The following is a 27,258-nucleotide window of genomic DNA, read 5'->3' on the forward strand; positions in this document are numbered from 1 at the left end:
TAAGTCCTATGTCATTGATTTTACATCGAGATTCGTGTGGATATTTTCTTCTTTTTTTTTTCTTTTCCTCTTTGTGCTTGATTCACTCACTTAGATGTACAATAACTAGGGCACATCTAGATGTGCCCTAGACACACCCAATTTTGTATTATATGTTGCTGATTTTCCTATAACCTTGGTTTACGTTTACAAGGTGTCTTTTTTACGAAAAGGCCAAATGCCATATATTAGATAAAACCAGCCCTATAAGAACTTCCTTAAAAAGAATAATAAATTATTAGCAAGTCCTTGAAGAAATAAACACTTCCTTTCTTCTGCATCTACCGCCGGCGCGTTGTGAGCAAAACACGTTATTGCCTCTATTGTTGGAACCCAGTATAGTTTGAAAAGGCAATGTACTGTGTCGCAGCGAGCCGTACGTGCAAAAACTTTGCATTTGTCTCAACAAGAACCTGTTATCCAGCATATGTTAGCCGCCGCGAGCCGTGCAAAAAACTTTGCATTTCAGAGGTAAAGATGGGGTTACCTAACAGGCATACACATCCAGCGTGAAGGAATTCTCATGCTCAAAACGATATCCAATTAATCAGACCTGGTGCACACTTTGAACATTCAGAAGCAGCACACCACGATGCACCTGCCTTGTGTATCTCCACATGCTTTCTACATGGCAGCTTGCTTGCCCCATCAGTCACTAATTCCCCTGTCCCCTTTCGGTCATGTGTGTATGTCTGCATAATATGCGCCCGGTTTCTTACATGCAACCTCTGCGTTTTCCACAAGAAGAGAGCCTTGTGACTCCAAATGGTAACAGCTGAGCCACTAATCTACACAATTAAATAATTAGTTGGGATCGACTCAGATCACTGCCCTGTCATCTTTTCCATTTCCATGAGTGGATGCTCAGATCACCCCACACCAAGTGTCCTCCGCTCTGCTCTGCTCGCACGACTCGTCCAGCATTTTCCATCCGCTTTCTTCTCGCCCCATTGGCGCATGCATCACTGATTAGGCAATGGTGCACTAGCTAGCTAGCTGCGTACCTGGGGTCGATTATCCGTGTCACTCCGGGGTGCACACAGACACAGGAGCAAGGGCATATGCTCTTACTAGGTTGTTGCGCTGGCGCCTTTGGCAATGTATATATAGGGCTGCACAGGTCTCTGCTGCTAATACCTTCACAGAGCTAGCTGCAGAAATATACTAGCAAAATCAGGATGGGTGGTGCCGGCGGCGCCAAGGCTTACGGCGCGGTGGTTCTCATCAGGGTCATGTACTCCGGCATGCACATCATGAGCAAGATTGCGCTGGATCAGGGCATGAACCCCTTCGTCTTCGTCTTCTACCGTCATACCACCGCCGCGCTCGTGCTCATCCCTATCGCTTTTGCTCTGGAGAGGTGAGATTCTCGTTTGACACCGCCTTGATCGATGTCAGTCTGTTGCTTGTCCGGCTCGCTGTTTTATAACTTATACTTACTGCACCATGATTCTCTTATTGCGCAGGCAAAAGACTAAACCTGTGACGTTGAAGATTGCAGGGAAGATGTTCGTGCACGCCTTGTATGGGTATGTTAAGTTGTTCTAGCGTGAGTGGCACATAGTTCATGCACGAGTTTGTTGTTTTGTTTCAGAAAGAAAGCTAATGCATGCAGGCTCTATGGCCTAGTTGCCCAATAGTCTCCTGTGTGGAGAATAATAATCAAGCTTTGTGTACCTTTCAATATAAATATGGGCACACACTTCACAATCAAGTGTCCGATCGTGTGCTTTGAGATCTTCCAGCGTGCATGTATTGCACTGGATATCCAGAATTTGTGCATCTTGCTTATGCTCTCCCTGAAGCCGCTTAAAAACTTGCAACTTTCGGATTATAAATGACTTACTTATCTTACCTGGTCTAATTCCTGACCTTTTCTTGTTCCCAGGGTAACCGCATGTGGCGTCTTATTTAACCTTGGTCTCAACTATGCGTCCGCGACATCATCGTCGGCGTTGTACAATGTTCAACCGGTGGTTACCTTCATCTTAGCGGTCATAATTGGGTAATTCAAGTGTTATTTCTATTCTGACCTCTGCTCGATACTTGTCCTGTAAGAAGCATTCGTGTTTTTTTGCCATCAAAATCAACCAGTACATGCATTCTCTGTTGGCTTACCAAATCAAAAACCGAACGATCTACACGTAACAGAGTTCAGAACATGCACTTAATAAGTGTGGGCGGAAAAGCTGCAATGTCGGTTACTTTCCTTTCCCTAAGAACAAATTCCCTGTGATGTGACAGGATGGAGTCTATGAAGCTGAAGAAGCTCCATGGCAACCTAAAAGTGGCAGGCATTCTCTGCTGCGTCGCCGGCGTCACGGTGCTGGCCTTCTACGAGGGGCCAATGTTCAGATCTTTCAACCATCACCGGCTCTTCCAGCACGGCAGCAGCAACAGCTCCTCCGGATCAGGAACCTACTCCAAGAACCAGTGGGTATTTGGGATTTTCCTCATGACACTCTCCAACATTTTAGCAGGCTTGTGGACTGTGCTTCAGGTGAATATGCATACACTCAAAATTCAGGTTCATTTTCCAGAGCTTCAGACCCTGACGTGCTGCAACTTGTTGATGGTTTTTGTGCAGGGGCCACTGATAGAGGACACTTCCAAGCTTATGAATACCACACTGCAGATCTCATGCGCGTCGGTCCAGGCCTTCGTGGTGGCTGTCGCAGCCGAGAGGGATTTCTCCAAGTGGAAGATCGGCTGGAATATTAGTCTCGCCGCTATCATCTACAGCGTACGTAACCGAGCCTCAAAAACAATGTTCATTTGCATATTAGTTACTGGAAGTTGATTTGCTTCTCCATGGGATAAAAACATGCAGGGCGTGATCGTGACCGCGCTTTCGTACTACATGCAAATGTGGACGATCGCCAAGAGGGGGCCGGTGTTCCTCGCCATGTCCATGCCGCTCACTCTGATCTTCACAATCATCATATCTTCGTTCGTTTTAGGAGAGGCAGTTAGCCTAGGAAGGTACGTGCGTGCGCCCAGAATTACTCATGAGACTTCATAAATGTGCAACTAAACTCTACTCTACGTCTCTACTATTATATGTAAGCTGAATCTTTGTACTATTATTTTTTCCTGAGCAGTATAATTGCTGGGATACTACTGATTGGAGGCCTGTACAACGTACTGTGGGGGAAAAACATGGAGAGAAAAGACGACGACACGAACAAGATGGGTGGCGGTAAACCTGCCCAGGAGCTGCAAGACAAGGAGCAGGCCCGAGTGCCGGATGATGCGGCGGCAAAGGTCTGAGCCAAGCAAGCAGTGATCGGCGATGGGACAGAAAAGATTGTGTCAGGACATACTACTGGTTCCAGACTGTGTTGGAATGCAACGCATGCACCGTGAACTGGCGGCAGGCCAGGACGATAAGATGGGCAGTGCGCCATTGCTGTACCCACTTTCTGCCTGATGGTTTCCTTTCAAGTAGCTAGTACCAGACGTCTCCCGTTGATGTTGTATGTACCGAATTAATAAAACAAGTTTCAGATGCTTTTAGTGAGCTCCTATGTGGGTGGCTTCAGCACGCACTATTTTACGGGCATCAGATCAGGTGCCGTTGCTTTTTGGGTCACTGCCGTGTGTTTGTCACCATGTCCATGATGGCCAAAGTCCTGACGGCGAAATATGTTACGTACTACAGTGGCTACTGATGACTGGTTAGGATTGACAATATCTTGCGTAAACAAACAAGCAGCAAGTCAGCTCCAGATCAGTGCAAGTAAGTGGAGCACATAGGAGGAGTAATATATATATATTTGCAGAAGGAAAGAATTAAGAAGCTCTCACATGCCAGTACGGATGTACGGCGACCACATTGTCGTGGTTTCACGAATCACGATGAGCCCTGCCGTGGAACAAGTCGCCCACTGTTGATTGATTGATTAATCGGATCCTGAGTTGGAATTAGGAACTGCATCTCATCTCAGTGGAACGTTTCCCATGTCGTGTAGAAGGGACTCGTGCATGTCATGTCAGTCGGTTACACGTCGGATCAAAAGGGCCAAGGGCGATCCAGAAGGTCGGCAGCGTTGCGTGAGCCGGCTGGCCGATGCAGTCGCGCGAGCCACGCGAAGCTGCCGCTCAAGATCGCGGGCGCGTCGGCGTGTGGCTTGCACTGTTGCACGGTCGGCCAACGCCGATCGAATGCAAGTGTCTGTCTGCCAGCAGCTACCCCGTGTGCGGGTGGCGTGCCCGCGACCGCGCGCGCATGTCCATGCCTGTTTCCTTGTCTAGGCCGTGTCCTCCGCCTGTCTTTCCCTAGCCCCACCATCTCCATGCCACTCTTTTCTCTCCCAAAATCGTCGCGCTCCCACCTCCGCCGTCATGGCCGACGCACCTGTCCCGGCTGAAGCCGCACCCGTCTTCATCTGGATCATCATCTTCATCACCATCCCATCTCCATTCCGTTTTAATACCAGCCTCCAGCAGATCGCTACGTATACTAGTAGAATGCTCGTGCGTTGCCACAAGATCTTAAAATAGGTTGCAAAAGTTACATGTTAAATTCCACATGTACAAACAATATAATACAGACCAATTATTTAAAAGTCCATTTTTACAATGCAAATTGATATCATAAAGAAAAATTAACGACATGTCCATGTAACAAACTGAGCGATGTTTCAACTAAACATCTATTACAAAACTATTAATATCTAGATGATGCGCTTAAGAAATTCTTTCACAATATCAGGAAAGTTTTATTTAGCTTCATTCCCAGGATGTTTTAACAAGTATAATAAAAATTGTTTCCTCAACTCATACATATCCTGCACAAACATGTAGTAAGTATGAAAATTTCACGCCGAAGGTCTTAAAACATATAACGGACAATACTCACCGCGCAAACCGGCTTGACCAATTCTTTACTGTTCCACCAGAGCATAAAATGAAAAACAAAATAGCTAGACACATTCCTGCAAAACTTTAAATTAATAATATAAAGAATATAGTGATAAAAAAATAAATGTTTTTGTTGTGAATTCATTACCCCTCTATACTCATTGGAATACCGAACGGAAATAAACGTTGCCATTTAGATATATTAGAATTTCAACCAGGCAGCTTTATTTCGAGTGCTTCTTTGAAATTCCTTGCAAAACTTTTTAACTTCAGTGCATGCCTCAATTTTTTATCCTTTGACGATTGTGATGTTTGAATATGATCCATAATATATAGACGACGTGCCTCTTTATCGATGACGTACAAGATGAATCGGCCGATAGATGCATAGGGAAGATAAATCTACAAGTGGAGCTATTAGAAACAACAATAAACCATGGTAACAATGGACATAATACTTTACTTACCATGTTGCATGATGAGATGTCGTTGTCCATCCCAGACCAGCTATCAAATAATGTTGCCAACGTCTAGATAGTTTCCTTCTCGCAAAACTTCTAACCTCGTGTTGACTCTAGCATCATGGACTAAGTAAAAAAATACTGTTTCAACATGTTGATACTAGTGACACATAGAATGAAGAGTTACAATAACTTACACAAAATCTTAGATCCACGTAGTGTATAGGAGAGTCTGTGAACAATACTCCCTCGTCACATGCCAGTATACGCATGGCGGTGTTGAAGCAATCATTGTCCATAGGCTGCTCTATGTTAAGTATGCACTGGAGTTTCTTAAGACTTAAGCCCATTGGATCGGGTTTCGAGCTCTGGACCCATACCTTCCTAAAAAATGGATGGTAAGAAGAATAATAATGTACATCCGCTTAAATATTGATACATGATACTTACTCCAAACACCCGGCATCATCGATCAACATGATGTAGTTGTAGAGGCCGGCAAGTAATTCACGTTGGTCCGTGAGTATGATAGTGATTGGGGTAGGACGTTTGTCTTTGACTACGTCAGGTGGATTCTACAGGATCTTGAGATTAGAATTAGCTAAAGTTTCTTCATCGCCAGGTTGATGGTATATGGGACCTCCTTTTAGCTTATTCAGCTCTGAATCGAGCAAAATTACAGCTAATTTTTGTTGAAAATATTTCATATCCTCCTACAAAATATATGTAAAAATTGATATAATATTTTGAGATAAAACAACGAGATAATGTATAAAAATGAAATACATGGGTGAACTGGTCTGACAGTGCATCTGATGTCCAATATTCCATATAATTTAGCATAAACAGTCCAGATGATACACTATAATATTATAAAATAATGCTTTAGAATATCACATAGATGAATCAAATAAACAAACCATTATAACAAGTGCTCACCCATCGGTTTGCATTGCCTCATGAAACTGCTCTACAATCGTCTATTTTGTAACATTGAGATCGGGCCACTTATGACCTCTGATAAACTCCGGACTATGCTCTACAAGTTTGAGACGCTTCTCGAGTCCTAGTAATTATTTTATATATGAGAAATGTTAGGGATCAAGGCAAACAAAACATGTGTTAAGATAAGCAAAAAAATAGATAGTTACCGTAGTAGCAAGGTCATTGCGTTTGACCCGAGAACCAAGTGAGTCCAATACTTGAATCTCACGTTTTTGGCATTGGCGTCAGCTAGATACCAATGGTAGCCCGGCATGTTAATTGGAATGAATAACTGGTGTAAATATCATACAAGTCACAGTCACAATTAGATATAAATATTAATAAATCATTATACATATGAATTAAATAAAAACAATCCATAGTTATATGCATGGATGACGAGACAAGACTAACCATATCTTGTTATAGATAAGTATTAACATGATGCACAATGTGACGATATTTTGATGGGTCTATGTCTTTTTCCCCGTCTTCTTTACAAATGTGCTAATAATGTGTACCTTTTCATCCGCCATGTCTTGTAGATGGTCGTGAGCAAGCATGCAATATATGTAAGCATTTATCACTTGTAATCAACATTTAGATTATATTTATATTTTATGATATTATATATTATTGATATTATTAATTACAAAGTTTGTGCAATTGGTCTTACACCGTCATGTAAGAACATATCATCTTTCATAAGGCATTCCAAATTGTCGGTTGATAACAAGCCATCTCCAATGTCCACGAACTTGGTATTCTTGAGGGCAGACTTGATTGATTTGATGACTGTAATATCTTTAGAGGTACAAACATAGTTTGTCGACATCATAAAAAAATGAGCCAACTTAGTAAACAAAATGAGCCAAATTAGTTGAATACAAAAGACAATATCACAAAGATAAGATTAATAATAATATTGGAAAATACCTTGTGCAATAACATTAAAATTGGCATCCTTTTTTGGTTTGTTATGAGATATCACCGCTTCCATATCATTATGTTGTAAAAAACTTGGTGAATTTCCGTCCCCTTTCAGCAACGTCGCCTCAGAACCCTCGATGGATTCTTTTTGTGTATCTCCAAAGTCCATATCCATGTCTCGTATATTCTGAAAAAATAATAAAAAATAAAAATACACCTTTTGTATTATCATGTATAATATACATACAAATAAAGGTTAGCTATATGCACCTCTTCTCGTGGTCTTTCAGTGCGGTCTGTCATCGTTACATCAGTGCGTATGTCAGAACCCATCACTTTATATTTATGATGAAATATAAATGATATTTTCTACTTCATCATATAGTCATAGATAATATATAATAAAAATAAAAATGAAACTAACACAACTTTTTTCTTTGTAAGAAAGAAAAACCTTTTGATATTATTAGAAAATTATGTTGCTTAAATCATTTTACTAACACAACAATTCGAGGAAAACAACCAACTATAATGTTCATATATAAATAAGTATGCATCTGAAATTTCTCAACTCATTTTAAATTATTTATATAGGCTATGGAAAATTGTCTAACAAAAGATAAAAACATGCAAGCAAACCAACATAAACCAAGTATATTCGTTTTCTTCTCTCAATTTTTTGTGATACCCTCAATATATGTAATAAGTACAAAAACATTTATTTTTATGAACCATGTTTAATATATATATACACTTCTATTGTTTTAGTGAGGTATATATATACTTTAAATATCTATATGAATTAACTATCCACCACGGCCCAACCAGCACCCAAGCTTACCCCCACCTAAAAAAACTAATTATAAAAAAAATTACCTTATCCCCAGCACTCTCTCCTCTCCTCTCCACTCATTCACCACCTCTCGCCCTCTCCCTCCCCACGTCGCATCGCCCGCTGACCACCGCATCAGTCTCATGAGTCGGTGTTGCTTGGGGCTCTAACGATCTGTGTGCGGCGTCACCGACGGGGATGGACGCAGCAAGCTTCGTGACCCAGGCGCGGGTGCACGATCCGGTCCCGTTCCGGTCGGATCCGTGGTGGTGCTCGTCTCCGGCGAGGTGGCAGGTGGATCCGAAGCGGGGTGGCTCGATCTGCAACGCCAGCAGCTCCAGTACGCCGCTCCCCACTACAAAAAATACACTTCCGTGATGATGCGTGTTTGTCACAGTAGGTTACGTTTTCTGTCATTCATGTACATCCATGACGATTTTATGACAGAATCAAGATAGTCATACCTGTGCTGTCGTAGAAGTGTTCCATGACATTACCAAATTATCATCATAAATGTGTCCACTTCCATGACGATAAATCGCGCTTCATGGAAGTGTTTTCGTCAAGGGTAACCGACACATGGCATCCACCATAACAGGTCGCCGTTAAGCTATCGGGTCCGGTTTTGGATTTGATAACCCGTTAACAGCCCGGACCATTGGGGATTTTCCACGTGTAAAATTCTCATTGGCCAGAGGAAACACATGTTGGCTCACCATTGGGATAGATGTCATCCACTCATTGGACAGGACTGACACGTGGCACGGACCAACAGAGGCCCATTCCGGTGAAAAGGCCGGCCAGTTTGACTTGGTCAAAAGGTAACGGGCCGGCTCACAGAAAGCTTAACGGCCTGTTCGTATATAGCCCATTTACGACCCGCTAACTCCCGGCCCGTTATGGCCTATCGGAATTGAGCCCAGTAGCTTCATCTCGGCTGTCCAATATGATTCCAGCCCATTGTAATTTCCAGCCCATGTATGGCCCATGATGTCTTTCGACCCATATGAGGCCCTTTGTAACTCTGGGCCCATTAAAGGCCCAAGATGAAACTGCCCATACTGAACAGTGTATCGCTTTATACCCATTAACGGCCCATTATCCCATTGGCCGTTTTCAGCCCGTGTTAACTTTCAGCCTTCTAAGGGCCAATTTATTTTTGGGCTCATTTCTAGAATTCGGTCAGTTACGGTCTATTACAGGCATGTTCCGTTTGTGGGCCAAATTCAGCCTGTGGTTACATTCGGCCCGTTTGTGGCCCGTTAACCCATTGGGCTGTTTTCATAGCATTATCAAACACGGTCTATTAACGGCCCGTTATGGTCCATGAATAGTACAACCCATATTTGGTGAAATGATTATACGCCCCGTAGAAGGCCCATGGATCCTATGGCCCGTAGAAGGCCAATGGATCCTACGGCCCGTAGAAGGCCCATGGATCATACGGCCCGTAGAAAGTCCATGGATCCTATGGCCCGTAGAAGGCACATGGATCCTACGACCCGCAGGAGGCCCATGGTTACAACAATCCATGTGTTGCCATGATTATTGTGGCCTAGTTACCAAAAATAGGTTATTGTGGCCACTAGAAAAACGTGGAAAAAGAATTGCAGTGACTACAAGCAAACAACTAAATAAGACAATAAGGAAATAAATAAGCAAGCAACTAACGCTAGCCTATTACAACTATTACACATATTACATCCACTGGGCATCAAAGTTCGCCACCAGTGCAAATATAGGGAACAAAGCAGCATATTACATACACTGGCCGTCAAAATTAGCCACCAGTGCAAATAAACGTGGCATCAAAATAAGTCCATAACTGAAAAAACTTCAGAAGAGCCCAAGAGATGTTATCCTGGGTATCCACCATGCCGGCAATAAGCTTAGCAAGCTTATTAGCTTTGTCTTGTTTGGCGCTAAAATCCTCCAACGCTTACTGTTGCACCAGAAAATATGCATGTGAATGCTCCAGGGACTTCCGCAGTCCTTCCGCTTCTTCTCGCAGCACAGCTGATCGATGTCTTTCAGCTTGTAGTTGAGACTCGAGAAACCAAACTGATTAAGACAGTGAGTTTGAATATCTTGTGCAAGCGGTAGTGGCCAGTAACTCGAATAGTAAACGAAGAAAGGACTTTGGAGTTGTCTCACTGTCTTCAATATAGTTTTTCTTAGCTGTTTTATCAGCTTTGTTGGAGACCAACAAGGATGTCTCACTATCCTAAACCCTATCTGCCTTACCTCCTTTACCATTGCTTAATAAGGCACTCTTCCCCAATATTCTGTCAGCATTCTAAAAGAAGAAACAACCAGACACATAACAAGTTTAGCATGTACTAGTATATGAAACTCATTTCGGTGAACCAGTTCATTAGTAAGGTGGACAAGATTAAACTACCAAGTCTTCTATTGCCAAGTATTACATTATAAAAGCATCAAACAAACATATATCTATTTCCTATGGTCACTGCATTGTCTTGCCAAATCAAAATAGAGACACGGTTCAAATCATATCAGTTCAAGAGAAAGCAGCACTGAAAGAATACAAAGTGTGGGAAACTACATGGCACAACAAGATTTCATACGGGTACCACAAGTGTACATGTACAATAACACTATTGGCTCTATTGTGATGCTAGTAATGTGCATGACATGAGAAGTCAACTGTATACACAATTGAAATTGAAATCAATAGAGCTATTTATAAGAGCAAACCTGTTAAAGAAACATGCGTAAACATACATGTTGTGCCATTGGAGTTTCCATTGGATCGTTCAATTTAAAAATAAGTTTGTATGAGTAAATAAAGTGATACAAGAGCAAAGCAGTATGCACGATAGCAATGGAATCTTAAATGAGAACAATTGTTCTTCAGGTTTAAGCACTTGTTCTACATGAACAGAGTACAGTAAGACACAAGCATATAGTACCTAAAATAAAATGAGCTCATACACCTTACCACATTCTTGGTTCCGGACCAGTACAGAACAAGGCGTTCCCAGTCATGTCCAATAAATGTGTCTCAGGAGAACGTAAGGGAATTTGATGAGTTTCTTTGCCAGTGAAGTACGTTTTCTTCAGGTAATTCCGATATTGCCACCAAGCATTCTTGAAGATTGCAGAGGTATTAGCACAGGTTACCTCATCCTGAGTTTCCAAATCGATCCTTCTCTATAGAGAAAAATGGGAAAATTTGTTGTATTATAACCATCATGGAGGTAGAATGTATGGGACAAAGCAAAGTAATTGCAATGAATAACATTACTTACACATAACTCCTGGACAAACATCTGCAACTGGCATTTTCCTTCATCTTCAGTATAATATTTCCATGGTGGGAAGATACACACATAGGATTTAACAACATCAAATGCGATAGATGCTAAACTATGAACGACTCGTTGTGCTTCCTCCACAGGAATAGGTGTACTAACTGGTGGAGTTGGGGTTCGTCGTGGTAGTACTGGTGCTTTGGGTACTGGAGCTGCCTTACTAATTGCTCTTGTTTGGGAGCTCTGTGGTGGAGATGGTGCTGTGTCAATAGGAACTGGGTTACTGTCTGCTGGGGTTGGGGTTAGATTGGATGAAGCTGGTTCTCTGTCCATCACAGTAGGAGTAAAATCTATGAGAGTTTGGGTTATGTGTGGTAGGGCTGGTTCTCGTGCATGTACAACTGGGGTGCTATCTCCACCAAAAGGTAGCACTGTTTATATTTGAAGATCGTGTTTCTACTCTGCTAGATACGACCATCACCCGCTCCAATTCAAATGGCTGATAAACAGGAAACATAGTTGAATGTACAGACATTGTATGAGAGACATATGCAATAGATAATGTGGGAAAAAGAGGGCATGAAATAGTTGACATGTATATTGTTTAACTAAAACGGATAGCATGACATGATTTCACATATATGATGTCTATCTAAACTGGATAGCATAGCACAACATAATTCAAATATATGATGACTAACTAAATAGGATCGCATGACATAATTCACATACATGTTATCTAAGTAATCAGGATCGCATGATTTAATTCACATATGTGATTTATATGCTATGTAGAGGGCATTCGCATATATGATGTCTGAACTAAGAACATGGTGTTGAATATTATGTATATGATATCTAAACTATGCATTGCAAGATACCATATGCATGATATGAGCAGTATAACCGTGCCAAGTTAGAGCATACACCTCAGTGGGGGAATAGGACTGGTCATCTGTCTCTGAATCCATCTCTGAGGAGCTATCGGGACCCATCAAGAGATCTGCTTCGATAGCTAGCACTGTCTGCTCCGAAGGCCTTGTTTTCACTCCAGATTTTTCCATCACCCACTCAAATGGCTGATTCACAAGAAGAGTAGTTTAATGTACAAACATTGTCGACAAATGGAAATGTAATGAAGAAAAGGATGGGCAAGATATCATTCAAATATATGATGCCTGGTTAAACAGCATGGCATTGCACATTTCACATATATTATGGCTGGCTAAAAGACATGAGACTACATAATTGCCATATATGATATTGAAACTAAACAAGTGGCATTATAGGACATGTCTAAACTAAGCAGATGACATATATGATGTCAAAAGTAGGCACTACAAGGCATGCATGATATGACTAACATAATCATGCCAAGTTAGAGCAAACACCTTGGGAGGGGGGGGGTAAATAGGAGTGGTCAACTGCGTCTGAATCTGCCTCAGAACAGATATCTTCCTCCAGATTACAATCTGGAGAGGGGGGGAGGGGGAGGGTTTGCCATTTAACCCACCATGGAGCGATGTCTGCATGGCATTGTATTGCCGCGCAAAACTCTTCTCTTTTTCTCTACATGTTCAGCATCACTGTGTACAAGATCTGACATGCATAGAAAAAAATATAGTGAGATTATGTAAGGATCAGCGAGCATACAGAAATCTAGAGTAATGGTAACAACCAGTGGACGGATCCAAAAATAATGATAGCAGGCTGATGATTGCTTTAATTTAATAAAAAAAAAGATGATGATTGCTTTACTATTTGTTTCCCGCCCAAGATGAACAACATAGGCCTACCCTAGGTGAACCAGATATTAGACAGAGATACTATTCATTGCGGCCTCAATATGTGCCCCACAACTAATTTAGAACTCAAGTTTGAACATCAATTTGGACCTGACTTGGAGTCTAAGAGGTGAATAGGACGATAAAGTAGCAGGTAATATTAAGCAATGCATAACATAAGCAGAAACAAAAGAGTGCGACCTCTCTTGTGGACCCATGTACTCCTCAGGTTCATCTGCTAAGTCGATGATGGTGATGCCGTTACGGTGGGTGCCGGCGGCAGGGAAGGAGATATGAGGCAGCAAAAGATGGTCAGTAGTCGTGATGTCTGGTTTGCTGGATGCTTCTGTCGATGCAGCAACTTAGGTGAGGTGGACGACATCGCGACAGGAGCAGGACAAACCACATAAAGTTTTCTTCGACACCTACCTGTAACTGAAGTAATTCTGTAAGGGCTCATTTGGATTGCATGATTCTAAAAATGCAGGGATAGGAAAAACACCGGAATAGGATAGGAATGCACATGGGAAACAAAGCATTTGTGAACACAAGATTTTTGTCAACTTGGGTGTTTGGTTCACAGGAATTGGAAGAGCAGAGGAATACAAAGAAACATGGCCAAAATAAAGTGAAACCATATGAAAGCGTGTACAATTAGAATGTTATTCTGCCACTAATGCACTTGATATTGTTTTCATGCATAGGATTTTGAAAAGTAGGTCCAAGTGGATGTTTTGCTCTATTCCTTTCAACAAAATGCATGAATAATTGAATAGTAGAGTGCCATAGGAAAATTTCCTATTGCTATGTTTTTCCGTTGAACCAAAATAGCCCTAATGGATCGACATCAATGTAGAGTAATAAGTGATGCGACAAGTGTACAACCTCTTTGCCGTAGCCGTGTCGACCTCAGCATCATCGGGTTGGTCGTTGAAGAAGTTGAGGCAGAGGTGGCTGTCGGAGGTGCGGAGGAAGATCTGAGGAATCTATAGACGGGGTCTAGGCACTGCTTTGTTGTGATGGATAGTTTCGTCGTTGGAGCAGCTCCGGCGAGCCGTAAGACGTCGAGGCTGAAGCACCACAAGACAAACATCGTTAATCTCAAGTGAGATTCTAATAGCATCTCCAATAGATGATGTAAAATACATTACCAAAAATTGATAGATGTAAAATTTACATCACTAAAAACCACCGGACTACAACAAATGAGGTAAAAACTGTTGAGTCTGAACTTAATTATCGAAAGTGAAATTTACTGTCGAATATGAATGTTACTGTCGAAACTGAACGCAATGGTAGCAGAGAGGCACTTCACATGTAGTTTAGGGAGGGCCTGTGGTTCATCTTCAACCTGCAGCCCCGAGCCGCCAGCCACCACCGGCCAAACCGCCGGCCCCCGCCGACCGCGGCCGCCGGCGCTCCCGCGCTCCCGCGCCACCTCGCCACCCCAAAATCACACCCCACCGCTGGTGCGCCGCCGCCCCGGCCAGCCCTCTAGCCGCCTCCCCCCGCCGAGCTTTTTATCCAGTGATTCCCACGCCACCGCCCCACCACCGCGCCCCCATCGCCGGCGACCACCGCCCCACCCGAACCATAAGATAGATAGTGGGGTACCTCTCCGGCGAGCCCCCCTCCCCGCCACAGGTGGTTCTTCCTTAACTTCGATGAGCCCCCTTCCCCGCTGCGGGTGGTTCTTCCTTAACTCCGGCAAGCCCCCCTCCCAATTGCGGGTGGTTCTTCCTTAACTCCGATGAGTCCCCCCACCCCCTGAAAATTGACTGACCCAAAAGTCGATTCAGTCGACTGAAGTGTAGCTAAATCGGAGCAGAGCAGCAGCACGAGCGAGGGGGAGAGCAGCAGCAGTGCGAGCGAGAGCCGGAGCAGCAGCAGTAGCGCGAGCGAGTGAGAGCCGGAGTAGCAGCAGCAGATCCGGCTAGTATGGCCGCCACCGCCGAAGGGGCCTCGTACTTGGGGAGAGTCGTCGTGGAGATGTCTCCCGTGGCGTCGGCTTCAAGGTAGTCGTGCCATGGGGGTGCAAGATGGAGCATCGTCCGTGCTGGGAGGTCGAGTTAAGGAGAAGGTGCGATGCGATGAGTGTACAACCTCTTTGGTGGCGCCGAGTAGGCCTCGGCTTCGTGCGAGGAGTCGGTGAGGATGTTGCGATTTTGGTGGAGTAGGTTAAGGCGACGCTGTGGGATGGAGCGGCCATGATAGACGATGTGATCGTCCGAGCAGCTCCTTGGAGGTGGAGGACGGGGCGGCTGAACCAGCGGGACGACGAGATGGACGACGGTTCCTCATCCAGAGAGGTGGATGAGGGACGTCGAGCTGTTGCGGTGGACGATGTTGTTGGGGAAGAGGCTCCGGCTGGGAAGTGGTGAGGTGGCGGACGGAAGAGGGTGGGGTTTCGCGGCTGGAGCGGAGAGGTTGTGGTGGCTTGGGATTTTGAATGGCGAAAAGGAGGCGATGGGAGAGGGAAACCATGACCTAGGGACGCGCTTGTGCAAAATGTAGGATGTGTTACAAAAGTACCCCCACCAATTTGAACTAGCGGCCCTTTCGACTCAGGGTTAGAAGGGGGATTTCGTGGGTTGGGATTTGGCAGCTGGAGGGAGTTTTCGCGCATGTTGTAATTTCGGGATAGCAAGGCACGGGTTGTGAAGGCGCGTGTTTTGGGAGCACGATATCTGAATTTTCGGGATATAACAAGGCGCGGGTTTAATTTTAGGGACAAGCCTAACATGTAATATTGTACTTGTACATACCAAATCAATTCGCATTTCCCTCAACGAAAAAAACGAAAAAATATAAAACTATTTACACCACACAAAGAGAGAGTCTTGTCCCGTTTTACTATACAAATGCTATTCAAAGCTATGAAGCCATGTTATGTCCAATTAAAAAAATTCGCTGGCTGTATAATGCATGTAACCTACTCATACCAACATTTTAGTGCATTCCAAATGTCTATACTACTGCTGCAATTCAAACTAAATTTGAATTCGTTTCTCTATTTGAATAAGAATCTACAATCATGATTGTTGCCAACTGCAACCATCATTCGTGTATTACCTTAACAACACACCACATGATTACTATATAGATAGATATGAACTATGTGTACTATATGAACTCAAATTCAATTTTTTGAATACACTTGATGTTGATTCCAAATAATAGTACATTTGATGTACTAACTAGATATTCATAATCTAAACCATGTTCCATACGTACACTGTGTTTATCACACAAAGTATAGTGCCCCGCCCCCTACATTATGACAAGTATTTAGCCCTGAGCTGCAAAAGCCACACATTATCCCAAATTATAATCAATGTTCTATATATTATATGTAGTACTAGCAAGATGCCCATGCATTACACGGAACATCAAGATGATCGAGGGGAGGCCTTATTTGCAAATGTGGAGAGGGGTGTGGGTATATTTTTTCAAAATTGCCATAGTTTCCTTCCTATCCGTCAGATATAAATCGGACAACATATATTGCAGGATGGCAGGCACATCATCATCAACAACTCTGTTTTTATTAAGAGTAGAGATAAAATATATTATATGTAGTATAACATGTTCATAACCACACCATGTGTATCACCGTTTTATATATTCACACATGCGTTGGTTTAAAACACTATGATAAATTCTTCAAATATCCGAATTCACTTTTTATAATGAATTATGATATCTATTCGTCTTTTACACCCACAAAATCCTCTTATCTTTGTATCTAGCACTAACTTTCTCTCGTGCATGCACACACCCGCATCCCTCTCACACTCCCTTAGCATTCTCTAGCTCCATCGCGCAAATTCGTCTTTTCACTTTAGGTCGTTCACCCATGGTTGTATAGGCCCCCAGCTCCTTCTTTACGAGACACATCAATTGATATGCCTCTCTAGCCAGGTGTGCCTACCACAAACACAAGATTTCCCTCTTCTCTTCTCACCGTCCTTGCCTCACTCCCACCCCTCTTTTCATCGATCTCGTACTCGCACACTCCTTCCCCCTCGATATAGTATGCCTCTCGCACCACCTCCTAGATGCATCCCTCTCTCTCTATCCTTCTCCCCGGGCCTTATTTGCTTCTAATACATACATGCATGTATACCGATCAATCTCCCTACGTATACCTTGGTCGACTTTAACTATTTCCCCCCACCCATCGATCGACGTACCTCACAAGTTATGTCTCTCCTTTCTCTGACAAAGGACGATTGATCTTCCTATGTAGTTACGTCTGCTTACCACAGCGATATCGTCCCCCCTCATCATTCATGCATGCCTCCTGACCCGTCTCTCACACGCACGTGCACAGACAAGCATCCATCCCCTCTCTTATTGATATTGTAGGCGTGCCCTCCGTTTGTCTAGCAAGCCTCTCCCACCATTTGTTAGAAGCAACTCCACCACCAACCCCTCTGACACTCTAGCTCTATCTCTCTCCCAACCTTATTCCTCTCCTACACATATGCATGGATGCCGATCGATCTCCCTCAATACATAAGGTAGGTCTCTCTCCTCCTCCACACATATACCAGCCATTGTACCTCTATAGTTAATTAGGTATCCCCCACCCCCACCACACACCGATAGTCGAGCGATGTAGTTAGGTATCCATGCCACAGTGACAAACTGCACCTGTCCCCTCTCACGTTCCAGTAGGCCAGCCACCCTATATCTTTGACGTCGGCACACACAAAATCGATGTCACTCTTTATTGATCGCGCGACCGCACACACACACATCATCCCTCTCTTCAATTCTATGGATACCTCAAGCCGATGATACCTCCACTCTCTTCTCGTGGATCGCCCCCTCTATATATATGATATATCCAGGACTCTATTTCACACACATTGCATATGTTACATCTTTTGATTGAAATATCATCCACATATATTGCTTGTCTATTTCTCAACCACCCCCCCAAAAAACACTCACGAACCCACACACTATATCTTCCTACGTTTGTATCTCTCTAACACAACCCCACGTAGGTGGTGTACATACACGAAGAGAATAGGTGCACGTACTCATGCTTCGTGCCCAGCCACACCCGTGCGGGTACACCGTGGAGCTCATTTCTGTACGAAATGGCAGCCCACGTGCTAATTTGAACGCGTGTAGTGGTTGTTTACCTACGGAGATCGTGACCACGCGTGCACGAAACAAAGTTCTACTTGATGCATTGGCGTGTTATTTTTAAATAAAGTTATATCGCTCAATGGCACATACACATAATATAAAACGATTTTTATGGAGTAAAAGGTAGTCCGCTCCACTATATACAATGGAGCCTGCCTGCCGGGGTTTGTCTCTCTTCAGAGTATCTCACACAAGGCGGCGATTGCCTCTCTCTCTCTCTCACCGTTGGTCACTAATCTGGCCGCATCCCGTCCGCCGGCGGAAAGGGAGGATGTGCATCGTTTCTCCATTCGACGGAGCTGAGGCAGCACGTCCCGATCTGTGGTACCCGCCATTCTCTCTGACCAAGCTCCAGCGTGACAGGGTCTACACCACCTGCTTGCTGCCGCAGTATGGGCATATCCCGCCGGCCGCCGCTCTCCTAGTTACATCCCGACGACCCCCAGGTATCCCCTCCGGCCTTGCTCCACTACCCGTCTTCCCACGTCGCTGCATGTGGAAAATCTTGCATGTGGATCTTCCATAGTTCTTTGCCCAAAACGTAGCTCGTCCGGCGTACTTTCCATATTGCAATCTCGTCCTCACACCGTTTTAGACAAACACAACCGTGTTGTTATCTTCCCTTTGGACAAGGAATATGATTCTTTTTTGTCGTCGTATGTGTCATCAACTGTTATTGGCCAGTAATTGTTTCCTTTCCACCTCTTTTTTGCAAACAGGGCTATCCATTTCACCTCGTTGTTATTGCAACCTTTTGGTGAATTGCACAAATCACTTTTTTTCTTAGGAGTGTTTTGGGCAGTTGTACTAAAATGTCACATGGGCAACGTCTCTACATTTCAGTGCGACTGCACAAATGAGATTGGTTTTGCTCTATCCTCATCATCCAACTCCGAGCCTAATCTTCTCCAACTATTTGCTTTATCTTATCCAACTAGTTAGTCTTAAGAGAGACTGCAAAGGTGACAGACTTCTATTTGTGTGTTTATTGTTTCATTACCAGTCCTCTATTATTGTAATCACACTTAATATCTTTGGAACAGGGACGCTCAACTCTATTTTAGTGGAACTGCACAAAATGATCGGAATGTTGCATGCTCCAGACAGCTACTCTTTTCCGAACATGCCTTGTTGATTTAGACAGAGCTGGGGGGCATTGCTGCCAATGAAAGCATGGATCAATTTAATTTTAACACCTTCTCACAACTTTGCCTTAAGTTGTGATGTAAATATTAGCTCTGATCTACAAATCATTGAGATGCATTAGCAAGGAAGTTAGTTTTTTTATTGTTTCCGAAAGAGAATGGATGGCAAGACACACGAAACAAAAGCTGAAAGCTCAGAGCATTATACAATTTCATGTCGCTAGAAAATTATTTGTATAGTACGTCAATTATGTAAACAAATGCTGGAAGCTTGATAGCATTGCTAGAAGCCTCTTCCGCATCCGGGTCCATGTGCCATGCACAAAATTATACTTCCTCTGTTCCTAAATATTTATCTTTTTACAAATTTCAAATGGACATATTTTAGAGTGTAGATTCACTCATTTTGCTTCGTATGTAGGGGCTGTTTGGTTCTAGGACTAACCATGCCACACTTTGCCATACAATGTTGCCACACTTGCCTAAGTTCAGTTCTTCAAAATGAGAGCCACAAGTTGGCAAGCCTAAGGGAATCTTGCCACACTTTTTGATTGTATGTGATGTGGGACCCTAGTGTAGCTCGCCTAAGGTGTGGCTTGAACCAAACACCCACCCAAGTTGGTCAAACTTGCCTAACCTTAGGTGTGGCAACCTTAGGCAAACTTAGTCTTAAACCAAACAGCCCCGTAGTCACTCGCTGAAATCTCTAGAAAGACAAATACTCCGTAGTATATTTAAGAACGGAGAGAGTAGTGCACAACCGCATGGGAGAATCAGCCTGGTCGTTGCGCTGCACTAATAGTGAGTAATGAGCAGTCAAATCATAAGCCCCACCTTTCCCATTGTAAGTTGCTCAGAAGAAGCAACCATCAATATGCTCTTCTTTAAATCCACTCATACTACTCCCTCCGTCACTGTTTATAGAGTGCACTTCAAAAAAACAATCTTTGGGACCAAGGCGACTAGCGATCGGCCTAAAAAATAGCATTGGTAGTTATAGCACGGCGTCTATTACTAGAGGAAATAATGCGTACACACATGCATGCAGTGCTTCCACCTCGGGTACACACATGCATGCACTTACTCCACTCCGTGTACACACGTAGTACATCGAGAAAAATTGTGGACTTGATTGCGGTTACCACGCCCAAATTAATTGAGCATTAAACCAAACACGTCTAAAGTCTCTCTAGTGGTGGAAATGCATGAAGAGAAATGCATCAGAGTGAAGCGCACCCTGTAAACTGTGACGGATGGAGTAGTAGTATGAAGGTGCAAAACCAATTATGCGTATGGCTAGTCGGTCAACGCACTTCCTCTTGGCATATCACTGACATGTGGGATTGGAGTGTGAGCAAACCGATCTCAATTGACAGCAAAATGGCCAACCCACCATTCCTTGAGAGAGACAAGGAGCGAGAACACACAGACGAGCTTGCATGGAGGCCAAGATATATTCGAGCATGGTTGATCGATATCATCATTACATGTTTGATGTTTTTTAATACTACTATTGGGCTGCCGTTTTCCGCCCTTCTCCCGGATAAATGTGTACTTTATCAGAGATTAAAAATAAAATAAGAGTACAGACGCTCCACCATGTGGTTCTAGTAGTAGTACACTCGTACTACTAAACCTTGCGCTTGGCTCTTCGCCTCTTCGTGAAGTCGAACAATGATGGTAATCCGCATGTTGGGTACTACAGTGTATGCCTCTGGCAATCTGACACCGAATGAACTGCTGCATGTCCACGGGCTGGGTGAGTGTAGGTTGCATTAGTCAAAAGATTCTCCTCGTCCTGCGAGGCACCTGGCTTGAGGTAGACAGAGTGGGCGTAAGAGAGCTTCACCTTGTCCTGCAAGCTTCTCCTCGTTCTGCGAGTTGACGGGACACACCAAAAAGTAGTGCTACTCCATACTCCCTCCTTTCCGGTTAATACGACTTAATCTTTTTTGCGGGTAAATGAAGAGCTTTATTCATATATAAGCATTCTTAGGATGATCAACCAAGAGACTGATCACTAGGAAGCGAGGTACCCCGCAAAAAAAGAAGAAGGAAGCGAGGTGTTTCATCAAGCCAGCTCTTGGTCACATTCAAAGTGCAGCAAGCACGGTTCACACAAAGATGCGCCGCAAGGTTTGCTGACCTGTTTACATGCTGAATAACAAAAAAATAGAAAATATTACTGAGTGCTCCTATTTGTAACATGATATAAGCTAGAATTAAGTGAGAATTATGGCGAGTGCTCCATGCAATCAACTTCCATTATCACATGCGAGAACCCTCAAAGAGAACCAAATGTGTTGAAGATTGCTTTATCATATTGTAAAATAAAATAAGAGCGCAAACGCTCCTCCATCCGGCTCCTAGTAGTAGTACATACCTCTATAGTAGTAGTAGTACTAGTAAACTTTGCGCTTGGCTGTTCGCCTCTTCGGGAAGTCGAACAATAATGGTACTCGTACAGTGTATATATGCTTCTAGCAATCTGACAGCGAATTAACTGTTGCAAGTCCACCGCCTAAGTGAGGGAGAGCTTGCATTAGTCAAAAGTTTCTCCTTGTCCTGTGAACCACCGCGCGCAAGCTTGTCCTGTACTGCAAGCTTCTCCTCGTTCAGCAAGTTGACGGGACACAGCAAAGTAATGCTAGTCCATAATGCCTCCTTTCCGGTTAATATGGCTTAATTTCAAATGAGATAAATACACTGTCTGTCACTGTATATTTGTAAAAATATGGTTAGTGGACTTCATAATATGCTCATTGCGCTCAATATATACATTTTCCGATGTTTATACAGTCACTAGCTCACCCCGGCTGAGTATGTGTGTGCAATCACATGTAGGTTGAGCACTTGAGCATGACTGTGTGTGTTCCGTCATGTGCTCGGACATGCATGCATTAGGGCGTCGCGTACATTTTTGCGTCCATGTGTACGTGTGACTGTTGCATGCATGCATGAGGTTGTAGCCCCTCACATTCACATGTTCATAAGTTTATGCTTTGTCAAAACGTTGCATGCAAGGTTTAATCATTCATTGTTCATGCATGCATTCCCGATATTAATACATTGGTAAAGACAATTTCTTGAGGAAAACGAGCCCATGAATTGAGTACAAAGGGGACCAATAAGCCAGGACAGAGGGAGTACCAGTAGTGAACCGGAAGGAGGGAGTAGGTACTAATAGTACTACGTAACAACGAGCAGTAACAAAATTCCTCTATGCGCATCCTATCTATGTGTCATGCAAGAAAATAGAGATAAGTACAAGTGAGACCCAGGAATAGTTATACACGTAGGGGGAGTACGTGTAGGGGCCACTAAGGAGCAGTGAAATCACACAGTAAGTTAGTCGGAAGAAGCAACCATCATTTCACTCTTTAATGACACGTACGCAATATAAAATGGTTGATATGGAGAGAAAAAGAAAACCACTATATATACACTAGCAGGAGCCTGAGCTACAAGCCTGCTTTCTTGGGTTGCTCTCTTCACAAGCATAGAACAATGGTGGCCACACCTCTGGTCACAGATCCGGCCTAATCCCGCCGCTGGGGGAAGGGAACGATGTTCTGCGTAGATGCGGTTGACATCGGCGAGGGAGAAAACCCATGGTTGGTGCGTCCCAATTGGGGGTCCCCATGGTACGGGCTGATGCTGCCTCCCAACCGCCCTTCTAGCTACAGCCCGACATCCCAGGTACATCTTCCTTTTGGAGCCGTCTTGCTCCAATGCCGCAGGTCCCCATGTAGCTCCATCTCCATGTCATCTTTCTCTACTTCTACCGGCTTCTATTTGTGATGAGTTTATGTCTCATGAACTAGTGCTAGTACTATTATTATAATCACACTTCTTCAATATCTTTGCCATCAGGGATGCTTAGCTCGATTTTAGTGTAACTGCACAAAAGCATCATACGATCCGAGGGTGCCAGCCATATTTCCTTCGACAGGTTCTACCTAGCCAGGAAATTAGATCCTGTTTAGGGTTTAGGGTTTAGGGTTTAAGTCGTAGTGACCCCATCAATAGTTTTTCTTTTGTACACACTCTCACAACTTTTGTCTTTAGTTGTGAAGTAAATATTGGCTATGATATGTGAATCATTGAGATGCATCAGCATGTGTTATAGTTTTCCTTTGTATTTGATGGAATGTTGTAACGGGACAACCTTGGAGTAGGAATGAAAATGGAGTGGAAATTTTCCATTTTTTCGGAGAAAAAATGGAAATGGAGAGAAATCAACGTTTTGTTTTGTTGGATCGCACCATCGAGCAAAACCAACGTTTAGATCATGTATGTCATGTTCGTGTCTCACCCTCCTCCACGGCTCCACCCCACACGGTCGCTCGGCATGCCACTCACCGCAAACTGAGTATACGATAACTTTCCCACTTGCTTGTCGATGGATCGTGCCATGGAGTACTAGCACTACTGGAAGAGATTGACGAGTTGGGGAAGGACAGCTAGCTGTAGCACAGACTCCCAAGAACTTTTTACATGCATGTTGTGGCCGGCTATTGTGACCTCTGAACGCGGAGCAATTGCGTGCACCGGGAAGCGGCACGGGCGACGCTCTCTCGGTCGGCACGCCACTTCAATGCCGGTGCCAGTGAGAGGTCGCGTCCGCTCTGGCCGGGCATGAATGCGGCACTGACCGTTTCAGGTGGGAAGCACGCGCGGGTGATGAAGAGGGTTTGGGTTGGTCAGGAGCGGGCATGACAGCGGTCTGGACGCCCGCAAACAAGAGCTGTTCCACGTTAATATTGATGCGTATATAATTAACAACATAAATAATGTGCGAGTTGGACAAATATGATTGGAGATGGAGATGGAGATGGAATTTTACATAAACACGAATATGCATGTCTATGTCTGTGTGTGTGCGCGACGACCCTCGCGACCTGGAAGTGGGGGCGTGTTTTTGATCGAGTTTTCTTTCTTGGTACGTTAAATAAAATGGTGTGCCAATTTTAGTTTCTTTTTTCTGAGAACGCGTGTATTCTATTTAAAACCACTGCTATGGAGAGATTTTTTTACTCCATTGTATATATAGCCTCTTGTTTGATAGGGTTTCTTGCTTCTCGCTCTCTCACCCTCTCCATATCAAAACAATATGACAGTGTCCACTCTATCTCTCTCCTCAACGGTGGTCATATATCTGGACAAATCCCGTCCGCTGCGGGAGGTGAGGAGGTGCAGCATTGACGTTGTCGCCGTTGGCGATGGAGGAAGTCGATGCGCACCGTCCTCTCGGAGCCGGCGCTGGCGCGGATGAAGGTCCTCCGCGCCCTTGTTCGCTGCCGTCGTGTGGGCAGATCCCGCCTGCCTAAGCGACATCTCGCCCACCTGAGGTATAACTTCTTGTATTGTTCCAGCTCCCCAGGTCGCTGCATGCGGGTTTTCTTTTATGCGATTACTCCCCAGCTCCCCATTTACAGTAGCTAGGGTTCGTCGGCTGGTCCAACATCACCTACTATTATAGAGGAAATGCCACTCGAAAAGTTATCCTGGTTTATGCCTCGGTGGAGGTATACATGTTGTTTCGACAAAAAGTACATGGTGGTTGTCAGAGTAAATAACCATGGGTAGCCTAGCCGGCTCCCCCTGGCCCTTCTGAAAAAATTACGAGTCGATCCGGCCCTCAAGAATCCAAGACATGGGGCCGCCTTCCCCTTGCCGGTTGTCTCCCAGGCCGGCTATCGGAAGGCAACCTGACTTTAGCCCTCATGAAGAAAGCCGTGGGAGGGCCGGCTCCGAGAAGCCGGCCACGAGAAGGCCGACTCCAAGAAGCCGGCTCCCACAAAGCGGTCAAGATCGTACCCTCGAAGTCTGCATCCACATAACGGCGATGTGACGGGGCGTGGCTGCAGTAAAGCCTGCCACCCCCGAATCCCGGAGCACGCCTGGCACAGTGCGCCGTATGGGTGGACATGACCCGTCCGGCGCGGCACTGTTGCCACGTTGACCCTGATGTCATCCACGACGGGCTGCCAGCGCGGCCCACGGGCGGTGGGCCCCTTCGGGAAGAGAGACACCCGAAGGCGGCCAGGCCTCCCCCAGTCGGCCCAAGACAGAGCCGGCTCCCCACAGCCGGCTTGCCACCTCCCTCGAAGGAGACGCCCCATTAAGGAGACAAGACGCGGTTAGGCTACAGCGATCACCCGCCGGATGGCGGCACTGTAGCCACGCCCACCTCGGCGAAGCCCTTGTCACCAGGATTGAGCAACAGTAACCAGCCGCCGACAAGGCCCTGGACAGTGGGGCCTGCCTGTCAACCAAGGAGCCGGCAGCCGGCGGGACCCACCAGCTGGCGGGCCCCCGCAGCCGGCGAGTGTAGACACAGACGGCTGGGCCCCATGCCCAGCCGGATTACCATTGTATCCCCGGGGGGTAGGCCTATATAAACCCCCCGGGACACCCATGCAAAGGGTTGATCCCTGCTAGTTTTAGACACCACATAGGGAGGAGAAGAGAGCGAGCAGTGCCCTTCTTCCTCCTCTCGCCAAACAGCTCACGGAGCATTGTGTAGCTACTTGTTCATCTAGTGATCATGTGGAGACCCCGCAGAGCAGCAGTAGGGGTGTTATCTCCACGGAGAACCCCGAAGCTGGGTAAGATTTGTCGGCGTGCATGTCTTCGCCTCATCCCGCTTCCAGGCACCGGCGACGTCTTATTGGCTCCCACAATGATAAGCCAACCGTTGGCATATGTCGCACCTACCACCCGACATTTGGCACCCACCGTGGGGCCAGGTGCACCGTCTCCGGAGACCTGTTCTGGACGGGAACCCTCTTCCTCCCCCGCGAGCGTAGCCAGCCCGGCATGGCCGACGACGCTTGCCACGACGCACTGCAAGGCGTCACCAACGTCTGCGCAGCGAGCGGCCTCACCGATCTCCTTGACAAGACCCTCATCTTCGACGAGCTCACCTCTGACCACCTCGTCAACCTCCTCGGCCAGCTCCACGTCTCCGACGAGCCTGCTGTGGACTTGGAGTCGGTTGGCTCCACCGACCCGATGCCTGTCGACTCCGACACGGCCTCACTCGACACTTTCCTCACCGACGTCACGATCTACAACGACCCGCTTCCCCGGGCCGATGGCGGCGACGCTGTCACCACCGAGGTGATGGTCATCGGCCACGGCGGCGCTTCTGACGAGAGCGCCCGCGACGCCCTGCACACGGCGATCCACGACTTGTCCATCCCCCTCCCGGCCGATGCCGACGCTGAAGCACTGGAGGCTCGCCGCCTCGCCCTCCTCGCGGAGGGCCAGAAGTTGGTTTCCATGAGACGCCTCGCTGTGGCCCACCGACGCGAAGCCGACCGCGCCGCCTTTGGCACGCCTCCCCCAGGCGGGCCCAGCCGGGCCGGCGCTGTCAGACAGCGCGGCGCTCTCATCGCCGACACGTTAGGAGTCGACCACCCAGTCTACGCCACTCCACTCGAGAACCTGCGCGCCGCCCAGGCGGCCGTAGACGAGCTAGACGGACTGGGGCCCGAAGAACTCCCCCACATGACCCGACGCATCCAGCAGCTAATCGATGCAGCCGCGCAGCGGCACGAAGCCGACGCCCGCGCGGAAAGCCCTCCCCCGCGCCGAGATCACGGCGCGACGTCCCGAACGCCGACTACGGGTAAAACCCGCGCCCGGCGCGAGAAAGAGCCGGCTGCCAGCCGAAGCCGAACCCGAATCTCCATCTAGCGAGACGCAGAAGGCCACCCCCGGGCCGTGGAGTGGCGGGGCAACCCGCCTCCGCCTCGGCCCCGTGGAGAGAGATAT

General features: G+C 45.7%; 1 protein-coding gene across 1 annotated transcript; it reads left to right on the forward strand.

Moving 5' to 3' along the window:
• Positions 1-1,217: 1,217 nt before the first annotated feature.
• Positions 1,218-3,559, forward strand: LOC119354286 (WAT1-related protein At5g64700-like). The gene is made up of 7 exons (XM_037621004.1): positions 1,218-1,399; positions 1,506-1,568; positions 1,928-2,044; positions 2,284-2,539; positions 2,627-2,782; positions 2,870-3,021; positions 3,141-3,559. Exons 1-7 carry the CDS (start codon positions 1,218-1,220, stop codon positions 3,307-3,309), a joined length of 1,095 nt encoding a protein of 364 aa, XP_037476901.1. The 3' UTR covers positions 3,310-3,559.
• The last annotated feature ends 23,699 nt before the right edge of the window (positions 3,560-27,258 follow it).

This window comes from Triticum dicoccoides, chromosome 2A, assembly GCF_002162155.2.
Source record: "Triticum dicoccoides isolate Atlit2015 ecotype Zavitan chromosome 2A, WEW_v2.0, whole genome shotgun sequence".
Taxonomy (NCBI): Eukaryota; Viridiplantae; Streptophyta; class Magnoliopsida; order Poales; family Poaceae; genus Triticum; species Triticum dicoccoides.

Bases quoted from the DNA above. Each gene is read 5' to 3' on its own strand.
- LOC119354286 (XM_037621004.1), top strand. From the start codon at position 1,218: ATGGGTGGTGCCGGCGGCGCCAAGGCTTACGGCGCGGTGGTTCTCATC. The intron at 1,569-1,927 runs GTATGTTAAGTT...TCTTGTTCCCAG, and splicing joins TTCGTGCACGCCTTGTATGG to GGTAACCGCATGTGGCGTCT. The intron at 2,783-2,869 runs GTACGTAACCGA...AAAAACATGCAG, and splicing joins TCGCCGCTATCATCTACAGC to GGCGTGATCGTGACCGCGCT.